General features: G+C 39.9%; 1 protein-coding gene across 2 annotated transcripts in view; it reads right to left on the bottom strand.

Annotated features, from left to right (window-relative positions):
- Positions 1-14,963, bottom strand: part of NHLRC2 (NHL repeat containing 2) — a 35,687-nt gene extending 20,724 nt beyond the window's left edge. Inside the window, exons 1-5 of one of the 2 annotated variants that reach the window (XM_083616692.1) lie at positions 14,760-14,963; positions 12,610-12,762; positions 5,064-5,519; positions 4,338-4,459; positions 2,956-3,085 (exon numbers count right to left, since the gene is read on the bottom strand). In XM_083616692.1, the coding sequence (XP_083472818.1) occupies positions 2,956-3,085; positions 4,338-4,459; positions 5,064-5,519; positions 12,610-12,762; positions 14,760-14,925 (1,027 nt within the window). In that variant the 5' untranslated portion in view covers positions 14,926-14,963. Of the gene's footprint in view, positions 1-2,955; positions 3,086-4,337; positions 4,460-5,063; positions 5,520-12,609; positions 12,763-14,428 lie in introns of both variants that reach the window. The other variant, XM_083616693.1, reaches the window with a different exon arrangement.
- Positions 14,964-15,325: the final 362 nt, after the last annotated feature.

Genomic DNA, 15,325 nt, shown 5'->3' with positions numbered 1-15,325 from the left:
ATTAATAAAGTGCTAAGACTCCAAAACTATGTATATAAAATTCTGTTCAATGATTCTAAAGCAGTAAAATATGCTACTTTAACAAAGCATATAAAAAGGGGACATAATTGAAAGTTTGAACAAAATGTTCAACGTTCAAACATCACACTAAACTTAGTTTAACACAATGCGAACAAGCCACAGCAAGCCTCAAGCTCATGCACACACAACTTGCTTTGTTCCTCCTGTGCACCTGGGAGGAATTTGGACCTCTCTTTCCTCCTTGCTTGCTTTTATGCTTGACTGTCTGGGCTTTTGGCATTAGTGTACAAAAAAGAAAAATCCCTTACAAAATAGACAGCTGGTATAGTTAACTGAATTTCACTTGTTATCTCCTTGGGTTAGTAGTCTCAAACAGATGGGGGGAAAGAGCAAATCTTGGGCATAGCCACTGTTATAAAGTAAAAACTCCTTATCTTTAGAAGTATTTCTTGTCTCACAAAATAGACTGTATGCATTCACTGCATGTGCAAGAGAGTGAGCATGGCCCAGTACAGGGGAATACTTCCTGTTGTTATCAGACAGCAACAGCAGCTTTGCGAGAAATCAATATTGTGTGATTTCCACAATCAGGACCAGCAAGCCCTCCCATGGTATATCTGAGGTATAGACAAAAAACTATGGTACTTGATCAAATGCTTCTATAAAGATACTGTGTTGAAAGTGCGCTGCTCCACAAATGGACAATTTACAGGATCTGTACCAGCCACAAAGGGAGTCAAGCAAGGGTGTATTCTAGCCCCGGCACTGTTCAACCTATATATAAATGATATTGTCCAGTGTCTAACATCTCCAGTGTAGCATGCCCCTAAACTGGCTACAACACCCATCTCAATTCTATTATATAATGCGGTTTTTCTATCCCATACAAAAGTAGGCCTAAAAAGACTGATGGCATTTTCAAGATATTGCCAGAGAGTACAGCTGGCCGTGAATTACAAGAAAACCGAAGTCATGGTTTTCTCAAGAAACTATAGGGCCCATAGATGGCGCATGGACAACCAGCTACCGTATTTTTCGCCCTATAGGACGCACTTTTCCCCCTCCAAAAATGAAGGGGAAATGTGTGTGCGTCCTATGGGGCGAATGCAGGCTTTCGCTGAAGCCTGGAGAGCGAGAGGGGTCAGTGCACACCGACCCCTCTTGGTCTCCATGCTTCAGGAAGCTATCCGCTAGCCGTGGGAGAGCTGCGCGAAGTCGCGCAGCTCTCCCACGGCTAGCGGAGAGCTTGCCTGCACCCAGAAGCTTGGGGCGCGCTGAGCTCAGCATGCCCCAAGCTTCGGGCTTCGCGCAGCTCTCCCACGGCTAGCAGATAGCAGCCTGTTCTGGGGGCTGGGGTCGGGGGAAGCTCCGGCTTCTCCCGCCCCAGGCCCGCACCTGGGGGGGGAAAATAAATTTATTTTCTTTATTCCCCCCCCAAAAAACTAGGTGCGTCCTGTGGGCTGGTGCGTCCTATGGGGCGAAAAATACGGTAATTGGACAGGTCAAAGTTTTCAAATATCTTGGCCTCGTTTTCCAGTCTATGGGGTCATGGGGAGCACACCAGAAATGTGCAAAAGAAAAAGCGCCCCAAAGCATCCCAAAATTCTGACACGCTTTTTCTACACAAAAGGTGGTAAACATATACCATCAGTCCTGAAAGTGTTTCAAGCAAAACCCCTAGCACAGTTGTTATATGGGGCTCAGATTTGGACAGGCACTCACCTTGGATCTATGGAAGCTGTCTAATCAAAGTTCTTAAGGCAAATTTTCTCTGTACCCACCCTGTGTCCCAAACACATCATTGCACCTAGAGGCTAATTTTCCCTTGGCAGAATTACGAATTTGGTGTAGGACACTTAACTATTTGCTTCACCTAAACGAAACCCCCCATCCCCAGTCTAATATCTCTAGTGCTGCAAGATTGTCACTGGACTAAGATTGTTGCCTGGACTAAAATTGTCTACCAAAAACTTCACTCTGGTGGTTTATCACCACAACAGCTACTCACTTTGGGTTTTAGTAAAGCAAACAGTCTAATTTTGTCAGCACCTAAATGATATTGAGCATCAGAACAACTTGGCCACAACAGGGAAATTTTGCCCACAGTATGACAATTTTCTACCCACCCATTTCGACTCTCTGGCACCCTATCTGCATAACCTAGCAATTCTAAAATATAACGGGCTTTTACTCTTGCAAGAGTGGATGTATTGCCCTCAGCTGTACTTGAGGGACGATTCCAACAGATTCCACATGAAAAACACTTGTCCCTGTGGAGATGGCAGTACCAAATCGGTGGCGCATGCCTTTCTGGCTTGCACTCTTTCTAAAACTTGAGAAATGAGGTTATCACCCCTCTTTTATTGTCCATTCCGGGTCGTCCAACCACTGCCACAGTGTCCTTTCTCTTGGCAGATCAAGATGAGCAGGTGACAGCAAAGGCTGCAAGGTTTTTAGCTGGGGTAATTAGAACAAGACCCACTATTTCACTATTGATTCAAAACCCTAAAATGTATTTTATATAATTGACTTTTTATTTCTATTCTTTGTATTGTTGTTTTATTGCTATGGCCGATGGCTGATGCAAATAAAGATTCATTCATTCATTCTGAGCTTGCCTGGAGTCAGGTGTGTGTCTCTGTGTGAAGCAGCAATGACTGTACTCTCTCTAAATTAGTATTATGCCACATAACCATAGCAGCCACACTGTGTTATGACATCACATGACAGACATTTTGTTACTGGTACTTTGTCAAAATTCAAAATGTGTCTGCTGGCTCCCTGGCAACTCCTGAAATATAATCATATGTAACCAAACGCTGAGAGAAAGGGGGAAACTTGTTGTTTCTAAATAGCAAACTTCTGAAGTCTGCTTTTTGACAGCTTTTGAGATTAATGTGTTAAGAGTGTGCAGTTACAACTTCATTAAAATACCTGATGTTCCAAAGACTACATCCCATGGTGAACTAATAGGTTGTTCCTCCCCTTTGGCTCCTCCTTCCTTATCTGTGCCTTGTAATCCAACTCCTGCAACAGTGCTCACCATCTCTAACTGGAGGTCAATCTAGAATGAAATCAGAATAATTTTATTTGCTTTTTATGTTATTTATCAAGTCTGGAAAAAATATGCTACTCTCTATTGTCTTAATGTGTCTTTATCATATTTTATTGCATTATAAATATTATAAAAAGCCTGGAGACTTTTTAAAAATAGATTGATGTACAAGTCTAGTAAATCAAATCAATTGCCTTCCATGTTCTTCAGATTTGAAATACAGTATGATGGGTAGGTAGGGGAAGCCGATTAACTGAATTTGTCTTTTATAGTTCTTCACATGGACCTATCTTTCATTCTTAAACGACTTCCCTTTGAAATATTACTGAAATGTTACTGTTCTTAAGAAAAAGGTAAAGGATAAAGTAATGTATTCCCATAAAAATAATAATGGTGATTATTAGTAAGAGAAATATTATGATGTCACTGAAAAGAACTTCTCCAGGATATTCAACATTCACAGGCCTAATCCACACTGTAAAATTATAATTGATTGAAACATGTACAAACAGTACATAATAACCTGGACAGAAATCAAAAGGTAAATACTGAAATCCTAGTTTTACATAATTTAAGTTGTAAGTGGCCTGACTAGCAAGGAGGCATGGTAACAGTTTTTTATTATATTATTATTATTTATTATATTATATTATAATATAATATTACATTACTATTACTATTATCATCGGAGATTTAGGCCACAAACTTTGACTTGAACATCTTATGTGCTCTTGCTCATAGCACACTCCAATTCAAAATGATGTGGGCCAAACCATAATGTGCAGATTCATTTGTGAGGTGTACATATGGTCTCATGTGAGGGGTCTGGCATTCAAGTGAGCTGAATGAGATAACCAGTTTCATCCCAGCCCTATGATTCCATTGCTCTGCTGAGTAATGATAGTCTCTTGCTTATATTCCTAGATATTTCCTAGAGGGAAGGGAGACAAAACACATGGTTTTGCAGAGCCAAAATGCAATTATTTAAAAATGGAACTGAGAAATCATGGCACACAGCATTATTGCATTCCTTTCTCTTTAGGAAAGCATTAAACTGTTGTACCTAATAACTTGCCTTAAAAGCATATGTGAAAAGGAAAAGAAGTCTGTTCCAAATACTTTGGAAACATGTTTATAAATATTAGAAAAGATTCTACTTTCAGATACATTGCATAGTTACTTTCACATCCATTTTACCAATGTAACTCATAAGAGAATTTGGCCATTCTCCTACAATTTTTTTCTAGCTAGGAAAGTTTACCTTCCTAATCAGATGGTTTTCTGTATCTGCTACATAAATAATATTGTTCTTTATAGCCACTCCCTGTGGAGAACTGAATAATGCTTCTGAAAATGTCCCATCTTTTCTTCCACTGTTTGGTCCTGAAAAGAAAAGAAAACAAAAAAGAAATCAGCAGAATTAGAATTTGCATCAAAAGATTAACCGTACGTAAGCGTAAAAGCTGATAGAGTTCAGGAGCAAACCTTTACCCAATTTTAGAAGTCAACCAAAAATAAGAGAGCCCTGCATTGTTTAATTATTTAAGAGTTTGCCATTTATTTTCTTCAAGGAAAATGTATATTATTGTAAAAGAATATTCATATTTAAAATGTACTTGTGCAAATGGTCTTGAAATATGATTTGTACATTTCCCAAATAATATTTTGTAGGCAATACAATAAAAACAAACCAGCTGCAATTACAAGGATTTTCTTTACAGCAAAACCTCAAGTTTCAACTTTTGCAAGGCATTACACAGCTGTAAAAACAGAATTCAAAGCATTTACCGTACCTAGTTGGAAGCCCAGAGCAAGTAACAATTCATTTGTGGCAGACAACTTGCTACACTCTGCACGGAAAACAGTTTTTAATAACACTTTTACTAGTACAGTACTAGGAAGGGTACCAGCGGCACAGAATTCAAGATCTGCCATGACAGCATAACAGCTAATATGAAAGGCTTTCCTACATTTAAGTTCTCCTCACCTCCAACAGTGTGCAGAATTTGACCATTTTTCCTGACAACCACAATCCTGTGATGTCCAGTATCTGCTATTACCAATCTGTCCCCAGAGTTGTCCACTGTAATTTTGCCGGGAAAGAGCAAAGGCGAAGGTGGCAAATAGTCTCTATAGAGCTGTGCTCTAATTTTATTAGCATTGATTTGTCCTTGTTCTCTATAATACTTTAGGGCTATGGATGTAAATAGAAATAATTTGTCCTTGTGTCCTTCACCAACCAGAGTGAACAGCATATTCCCACGAGGTCCAACAATGATCAAGGTTGGCCAGCAGGATACTTCTAGCTCATGCCAAAGAGTTGCATCAGCATCATTTACCACGGGATGAGTGATGTTGTATCTAAGGACAGCACTTTTGATGTTATCCAGAACCTTTTCATTTGGAAATTTTGCTGAATGGACACCAACTACAAGGAGACCATCTGAAAGCACAGATAAAACACAGACACATATTAAATGCTACTTAAAGGCAATAAAAAAAGATTTAAATAAAGTGCAGATAAGGCTGGATCAAAAGCAAGCTCCCTAAATGGTTATATGGAATTCTAGACTAGAGCATTTTGTAGTTATTTGGCATATGGGGGAGGGGGGACAGTGCAGAAGCTCAGGTTTTAATCCTCACAGTAGGACTGAGTTCCACTGAACATTATGGAATTTAGTTTAGAGTACATATGCACAACATTTCACTGTTAGTATTAGGAGAAAGAATTTGCTTTGTACAGTACATCTATGACCACAAGGAAGGACATATCAAAGATCCCAACTGAATGAGAAAAGGGGCCATTAAATAAATGAAACCATCAGCTATGGGAGAAGGGGTAAAGAAGGGAATCAAGAATAGGTTTTCAGGAATTGAGGAATCATAAAAGCATTTGTAACACAATAGTTGGAGCTTCCACACAGAAATGGGCACAACCACAATGTATGCGGGCCTTGAAACCTAGTACTGGCTTAGTAAGGGATGTAAAATTAGGAACAAAAATTAAGTGTGCTATATTTGCATCCTGCTCCTTATAAAAAAAATACTGGCTACATTCTCATCCCAAACTGCAATCACAATCTCTGGTCTTTTTAACTCCATCGGCGACAGCTCCTGGTTCGCTGGTTCACACACTATGCTAAGACAAACCTTTGCTCAGCACATGGAGCAAAAGAGACAGAAAAAGGGCTGTGTTGCATGAAGATGAAAGCCCATAGGCTTGGATGTGGAGGATGTTTATCTGCAATGATAGAGGGCCTATTATAATGTTTAGTGCTACTGCAATCCAGCCTGATGGTCAGCCATTTGTCAGCAGTTCACACCAATCTTAGAGAATACTCAGCCTTCAATGACCAGAGCAAGCATCAAAACAACATTGTAAAGTTTTTCCTAGTTCGATTGCAGGTATGTTACTACCTCCTCACAATGCCAACATTCCTGGAATTGAGTTTTCCAGAGAGTCAAGCTTGTAGTTCTAAAATTCAGTTATCATTATCTGGTTTCATTACTTTTTAAATATATTTATAAATGTAAATATATCACTGAAACCTTGCCAAGCAAACTTAGCATAGAAACAAGCCCAAATTAACATTCTGCATTAAATGTTTCACATATGAATAAATGTTGCATATAATTAACCAGTAATCTGTGAAGCTACTCATCTCTCTAGGAACAGGAACTAATGTGCTACTCCACACCAACCTCAATCTACATTTCACCGAAGTGGTTTTTTTTTAGCTATGGTTTTATGTTTTGCTAAAATATAGATGTTGATTTCAAAAACAAAAGCTGTTAGCTGCTTTGGAGACCGTACAAGGAAAGGAAGGGTATAAATATTTTAAATAAATAATGTTGATAAAAACCTATGTTCTCAAGCATTTAAGATAAAATATGAAAAAAGCAATAAACTACACCAGAAAAGTTTCATGTAACCAAACTACTCTTTCTACTTTTATAATGTTTTTATATCTATTGACACTTATCAAAAGATATACAAAAGTTCATACCCAATACAAAGTATATTTTTATAATTACCAAAGCAAAAAGAAGAGAAAGAAAAAAGATGAAAAAAACTTCCGATTCTCTGTCAGTCAGCTAAATATAGTAACTTGTTCAAAGTACAGTGGTACCTCGGGTTACATACGCTTCAGGTTACAGACTCCGCTAACCCAGAAATATTACCTTGGGTTAAGAACTTTGCTTCAGGATGAGAACAAAAATTATGCTCCGGCAGCGCAGCGGTAGCAGGAGGCCGCATTAGCTAAAGTGGTGCTTCAGGTTAAGAACGGTTTCAGGTTAAGAATGGACCTCTGGAACGAATTAAGTACTTAACCCGAGGTACCGCTGTATTCACTCAGTAAAATCTAACTATTCTATTTTCTATAAGCCAATAGACATCTTCCAAGGACCATTTGTGTGTCAGCTGTACACCAGTATCTAACGCTCGTTATTTTATCATGTCTCAATGCCCCATGAACTGCTTTCGTAAGGAAGTAAACTGACAGTGTGGTATTATGATACGCTGATACTTTTGTGAAATTTCCCATTTTTAAAATACATGCCAATATAAACTCATTACAGGGTGAATAAAAACCAGTAACAAAATATTCCATCTGTCTCCTGCAGAACAAAGCAGACTGCAAGAGTAGGGAAGCCTCCTGATCATTAGGCTGCTGGAGAAGGAATGAAGCTCTGAATACCTCCTCTGCTAAACTAGTAACTTGTGGGTTTATTTGCAAGGCTGTGCTTGGCACAGTAATTAATTTCAGAATGCTAGGACTCAGAGTGTAAGGGAATGCCTAATCCCAGGAATGGGACTTGGTTGTTGTTAATCAGTGTTGAGGGAAAGGCTTTTAGCACCTTTTTATAGAAATCACATGTATACTGGGCTGAGCCCTGACATTAAACACAGGTTCTAATTCATTACATGTAGAAATTTGGGCTGCAATACTAATCCCACTTATCTATGAGTATGCCCCAATGAATGTAGTAGGACTTATATGTGAATAGACATGGTTAGGATTGAATTGTTATTAAAAAAAATACTGTCCAATCAACTGTGGCATCATCAGTCTTAAATTACTCTAACAGCTTAAACACGATAGTAACCTTGAACTCATTTCATAAGTATTGAAAAATGGTATGAAAAAATTGGCACTGTTAAACATTAATGAGCAAATATACCACTAGGTAAAGAGACCCCGACCATTAGGTCCAGTCGCGGATGACTCTGGGGTTGCGGAGCTCATCTCTCTTTACTGGCCGAGGGAGCCGGCGTACAGCTCGGATCCGGGTCATGTGGCCAGCATGACTAAGCTGCTTCTGGCAAAACCAGAGCAGCGCATGGAAATGCCGTTTATCTTCCCGCCGGAGCAGTACCTATTTATCTACTTGCACTTTGTGCTTTCGAACTGCTAGGTTGGCAGGAGCCGGGACCGAGCAACGAGAGCTCACCCCGCCACAGGGATTTGAACCGCCAACCTTCTGATCGGCAAGCCCTAGGCTCTGTGGTTTAACCCACAGCGCCACCTGCGTCCCTAATATACCACTAGTAATGTCTTATCAGTGAATAGTGGTGCAAATTTAAGGAGAAAAAAAACACTTCCACCCAGCCCTCCATCTGCAAGCAAATGATATCAATGTTTCAAAGATTTAACCAATCTGCCCTTCCCTTCCCAAAAGAAAAATAATTATTTCAACATTCTAATGACAGCTAATTTATAAAAAAAATAGTTATATCACCCTTCCAGCTCCTTAAAACAGAAAATCTCACAAGAATTTCCCCTACCCTTCTGTTATGTAGTGTTGACAGAACATTACCATAAATAAGATTCTAGCAGTCTGCTCTGTTAACAGACAGAACCCTGTGGAAGGTGATAGCTATCTAATTTCAAGGCCTCTTCCCACACATAAGACAAACAATTCCAACTCTTCAAACTGCACTGCATTTAATTACATACCAAGTGGAACAGAGAACTTTTAATTTCTTATTGATATTGAATTCAACTGCACCCCTTTTGCTTTCAATAGGGTCTGAAATAGGATAGCAAAACATTTCCATCTTGGATGTAGTCCAGTACTCTTTCATCCAAGCTTGGAATCAATGTTTAAATTCTGAGCTAGGGATTTAGTAAGAATAAGTGCATGATATAATCCTTACAAAACCTGGCAGCTTGTTGTCAGGCTCTGAAGACATGCTCATGACTTCAGGACAAGTTCTGCAATGGAGAGTCTAAATACCATTGCTCTGTCTCTGGAATAAAAAATGGAACCGAAAATGAAATACAGATTTAGTGTGCAGACTAGAGTTCCCAGATCTCTACCATTCCTTCCTGTTCTACTACCTAGACCTGGTGATATGGCAGATGAATACAACTTGGCCTGCACTCACAAGCAAGATGTATCTTAATAATTGTTTTGTCTCCTGATTATAAAGTATACAAAAGCTATAGTCCTATGCACACTAAAGTCCTTAGTGCTGAGTATGCATGCATAGGATCAGTTTTTTAAAAAAAGGAATAGACAACATGTCCACGAAGGCTTTAACAGAAAAGGAAAGGATACCAAACTACAAAATCTCTACAGATCAGATATATAACTGTAGCAGTATGTAGTGCCACTTCAAACATTAACAGAAAGGCTGCTGTTTGAGCACAACATTCACTCTGTATCATGGAGAAAATATTCATACAAGAAAACATGCAGTAAACATTGTGCAAAGAGCTTGTTCAATGGTAGTTTCTGAGTAGTGTGCTTGCCAAATGCTTTCACAGACCTTCTCTTCACACAATACAGTAGTCAAAGCAGAAATGCACACCAGCACCTTGATCCTAGCACTTCAAACTTGTGTTTCATTTATTTAATTCCAGATCAAACATCAGTCTCAGTAATTTAGGGAAAAAGTAATTCTGATTTGAGAACACTTATATCAACATATATGCTCTAGTTAAGATTCCTGCATTGTGGAGGGTTGGTCTGGATGACTATTGGGGTCCTTTCCAAATATACAAATGTAAAATTCTACTTTGCAGTTGGATTCAATCTGCACTGAAAAGATTACACAATAGCAGCAAACTGGCCTTCTACCAAAGTATTTCTGTCAAGAAGCACTTCCTCATACAGCAATCCAACAGGCCATTTCTAAACTGTTGATGTGAAATGAATGTGCATTAGGGCTTAAAATAACCTTGTGAATGCCACACTGGATGCAGAAATAGCACTAGCAATGATAAGACCAAGAACATATCTGATAAACATGCTAACTGGCAACAATTCATGTTCTAAAATACACCTACAAAATTCCAGATGTACACGTTAATTAAAAAAATGTGATGACCTTGACAATGTCATATAACAACTCATTGGGTTTATGATCTCCTATCACGTAAATATAATAATGGACTTTTGTTTTAAAACAGCTACTTACAAGAGAATATCTGTAGCATATAAAATATGCACATCAGAATAGCAAGAGTTTATGCTAGAATTCTAAAATTAAGATATGTATTCCAGCAAAAAAATGATAAATTTTAATTTTGCAAACTAGAAATTTGTACTTGCTTAAGTAAGACACTAAGGTTCATGCAACATGCCTATTATATACTATGCAGTAACAATTTCACACTTAAATATATTGGGTTGTATTTAACACAACACTGAGGGGATAATTCTGTCAGTGTGAGAATGTTTTCTTCTCCAAAGAGAAGAATGTGTTGACTAGAAATGTAGCAAGCTACTGGGTCTTTATGTCCAAAATGGAGAGCTCTGGTTTAATAACTAAGATGAAACTATGAAGGAAGATTCTAGCCCATTTTCCTGGTTTGTTAAGCAATATATATCAAACTAGCATACCTCAGTTTGCACATAACAGGAAACTTTCACTTCATACAATCCAGGATATTCATGCTGAAGTCAGGACACCATGGGAGAGGGGCAAGGGAGGAGAGCTTGGCCACAACACTTATTCCTGGCTTCACAAACTATGTTTTATGAAGAAAGGCATGATAACATTAACTAGGTCATTCTCAGTAAAGTGCAGTTGGGATTCCAGTAAACTGTACCCAAAAATGTACATTAATGTGTGTACCTAGAATCCTTACTATGGAACATTGTCTAAGAGGCTCTATATGTCAACCATCAGAACCTGAATGCAAAATTGCAAATTGTAGATGGAATCAAGATTTCTAATCTATCAGTCCACAATCTCAGCCAGTTGGCTGCAAATCAAGCAGTGCTGTGACAAACCCTTTGACAACCAGATCAGGGTTACAGAACAGGTGGCACCCCAGATGCTGTTAAGATTCCAACACCATCATTCTCAGCCCAGCAGGGTACATCAAGCAAGTTCAAAGGTTCTACTTCCCTGCAATGGACTATGCTTCCCCACCTATGTGCAGTGCCAGAATATGCTTACTTACTGGGGCAAAACCAGTCAAAGCATAGGTTGATGATCACTAAATGGAAGATCATCAAGTAAAAAGGAACAATGTACAGTGGTACCTCGGGATGCGAACAGGATCCATTCTGGAGCCCCGTTCGCATCTTGAAGTAAACGTAACACGCAACTGTGCATCTGTGCGGGTCCGTTTCGCCGTTTCCGCGCATGCGCGTGACATCATTTTGACCCTCTGCACATGCACAAGCGGTGGAGCGCAACCCTAAAATACTTATCCTGAAACGTATTTATCCCGAGGTATGACTGTAGTCTCTTTAAATTATTTACAGTGCAGTCTTATGTATGTGAGTGCCAATGATTTGAGTAGGGTTTAGGTTGCAATCCAACCCCACCATAGCTGTCAACGTTTCCCTTTTTTAAGGGAAATTCCCTTATTCTGAATAGGATTCCTCGTAAGAAAAGGGAAAAGTTGACAGCTATGAACCCCACCCCCCATTCCTGACAGTGGGGCTTTGCAGAGGAGCAGAGTAACCATGGCATCTGCAGCCTGGTCATTCACAACAGCTACTGCAGAAGGAAGCAAGTATAATTGGGCTTGATTCCTTAGCCAGCTCTGGTTTGGACCCAATGCTGATGCAAATGAGACTGTTTTGAGATCCAGTGGATCTGAGATTGGCTCACCCTGCCTCTGGAATGCCCCACTTAAATGTTTTATGCTGGTCCTCACCAGCGGGCCAACTGCCTGCCCATTTGGTAGGTGGTAGGAGGAGATTGGCACCTACAGAGTGACATAAGTTTGTTTGTTTTTAATTGCTCTGCTATTCCCTAATAAGCATGCATACGATTGCATCCAAAATTCAAACAGGAAGGAACAGAGCCAAAGGTTCTGGACTCCAGGGTATTTGTCATCAGGTCAGCTTTTTCATTACTAAATTTTAAAAATGTTTCTTCTATAATGACAAATATACAGCAGGGCATTACTTGGAACAGGATAGCAGAATACATGAAAATACATTCATTAAAAGAAAGTGTTTAAATTAATTTTTGGCAATGCCTATGAGAGCTACTGAATTTATTCAGATCAAATGCTATAAAAGCTTTACAGGGTCATCCAGAAAAAAATAAGACTTGTTGATACCTTTCACAGAGTACTTCTGCTCTAACTCATGGAGATCAGGCAGTATGTGAATACAATTGATGCAACAGTAAGTGAAGAAATCTAACACCACCACTTTGCCACAAAGGTCTTTGTACAGAGACAGTGATTCTTCTGTATTCAGCCATTGTAAATCTGAAATCAGAGGGCAAATAACTCCATTACTTTCAAGAAGCAAAAGTGCAAGGAACTATGCAAATTCAAAAATAGCAGATGCCTACTGCTACATTCAAATTAAAAAGAAAACTTTTCATACATACATCTACTTAATATTTCATAATCTGTATTTTTTCAGGACTCCCAAGATAACCAACCTAACATAAAACTGGAAAACTACCCTATTTCACATTCAGGCATGCTAACTTTCAAAAACAAACAGCCACACGTCCAAAAGTATTTTTCATTTTGTTAAAGAATCTTTTTGACAACAAAATAATATTATTCAATTTTGATGTTGACATATATGATATATAACCATACACTAACTTGAAGCGGAGCTAATTCTTAAGCATCCACTTTCATAACTAGCAATTTTAACTCATAAGGAAAAGTAGTTGGCAGTTACTATTCTTTGAAAGGTGAAATAATAGTGGTTGGTTGTATTTTTTTACCCATCTTTCTTGTGGAATACTTCTCGATATATATACAATGAAGCACAGTTAGTTGGCATTATTACCTTCTGTTGAAATAACAGGTAATCTGAAGTAGTTTGAACCAACAAATTAGTGGGATGTAATACCAGTGTTGAAGTCTGAAACAATGAGAACAACTTGCATCTGCTACTTATCCAACCACCACATTGTAGTGCCCGCCTAGCCCCACTTCAATGAGTTCCACTGGTGGTAGCTTTCACCTGTCATGTGGGTAGATGCACTGGGGTGATCCTCACTGGTGGTGCTAACCCACCAGCAGAGGCAGGCAGGACTGTGTGCAGGGACACTTCAACCAAACCAGTGTCTGAGTTTGGGCTTTCAAATTTCAGTGGTCCTTTGCAACACCAAAATCTCTCCCCCCCAATCCCCAATCATTGTTGCAGCGTACCCTCTTGGCTCAGTCTCCAGTGTGGGTGAATTGGCTTCACTCCCCTAAATCCACCTTTGTCCAAACCCACTCCAACACAGATGTGACAGTTGGGATTGCACTGCCTCTTCTGAATAGACATATATAGAATTTCAACTGTGCATGGGGCAGAACTCTGCATGCAGCAAGGTAGTCATTGCTTTTTTATAGAATCATAGAATTGGAAGGGACCCTGAGGATCATCTAGTCCAACCCCCTGCAGTTCCCACTTGTACAGTTCCCACTTGTACCTTATGTATTCACTGAAAGGGTGGAGGAAAAGGGAGTTGTCAACACTGATACTATTACAGTGGTACCTCGGGTTACATATGCTTCAGGTTATATACGCTTCAGGTTACAGACTCCACTAACCCAGAAATATTACCTTGGGTTAAGAACTTTGCTTCAGGATGAGAACAAAAATCCTGCTCCGGCAGCGCAGCGGTAGCAGGAGGCCCCATTAGCTAAAGTGGTGCTTCAGGTTAGAACAGTTTCAGGTTAAGAACGGACCTCCGGAACGAATTAAATACTTAACCCGAGGTACCACTGTATTTTTAATCTGGAATGTGTTGCTTAACATTGCTTGCGACCAAAGAAAGAGTTTAAAGTGAATGTGATGGGGGCCAGGACCATCCGTTGAATTCTGGATTATTTTTTAAAGATGTAAGAGAGACCCAGGATAATTTTGCAGGTGCAACTGTTTTCCACTTCTGCATCCAACTCTTTTCTATGTAGCTATTACCAATGCAGGTGCCTGTGTCCCCTTTCATTTCTGAAGAGAGGAGAAAAACAGGTGTATATACAGGAGGTTGTCGGCGGGGAGGGGAATGCAATAGTTCTCTTAAGTTTCAAGATTGCATTAAAAAAAAAAATCCATTGCAAGCGTCGTTTGCAACATCTAGTTTCCAGCACCCAGAAAGAAAGAGACGATGAGCGGAAAAGAACGACAGGAGGAAAACCAATTCGCGCTGCGAGAGCTTGAGGGTGCGCGGAAAGGCGACGTCTCAGCGCCGGGCTTTTGGCGGAGGTCCTTCGCTCCGGCGCTTTCGCCTCGTCCAAGTCCCAAAGCTCACCTGCTCCGAACTCGGGGACTTTCAAATCCCGCTCCCAGGTGTCCACCTTCCGCAGGTGCTGATATACCAGGTTCTCCTTCTCCTGAGCCGTCGTCGCTTCCTCCAGCGCGCAGTCCAGCTGGCTCTGCGCGGGCAGAAGGCCGGCCAAGCCCCCGCCAGCCGCCATCTTGCCTCTCTAACTCGCTCCCGGAGAGAAAGAACTCTGAGAGGAGGACGCTGCCTGTTTACTGCTCTTCGCTTTCGCTTTCAGCACTTTCGAGAAACTGCTCTCTGGTCATCTGGAGCAAATCGCCATCACACGTCCTACCGTGGCGGGGGAAATAGGGACGTGGTAACAAAAAAAATAAATCGGTATTTCGAACTAAAGGGTTTTTGTTTTCCCCTTTTGTATTTCCAAAAAAGCATCCCAAATCGCATATTCGACAAGAAATACACGGTCATCATAATTCCAAGTCAGTCGATTCGAAAGAAAGAAAAAAAATGGGCACACTTGGTAAAAGGAACAATTTTTTTATTTTTTTATTTTTAAAAAAGGTTGAAGAAAATAAGAGGGTGGTGTTGTCAAT

Source organism: Podarcis filfolensis (genome assembly GCF_964270895.1).
Source record: "Podarcis filfolensis genome assembly, chromosome: 5".
In the NCBI taxonomy this organism is placed as follows: Eukaryota; Metazoa; Chordata; class Lepidosauria; order Squamata; family Lacertidae; genus Podarcis; species Podarcis filfolensis.
This window is presented reverse-complemented; position numbering and strand designations above follow the sequence as displayed.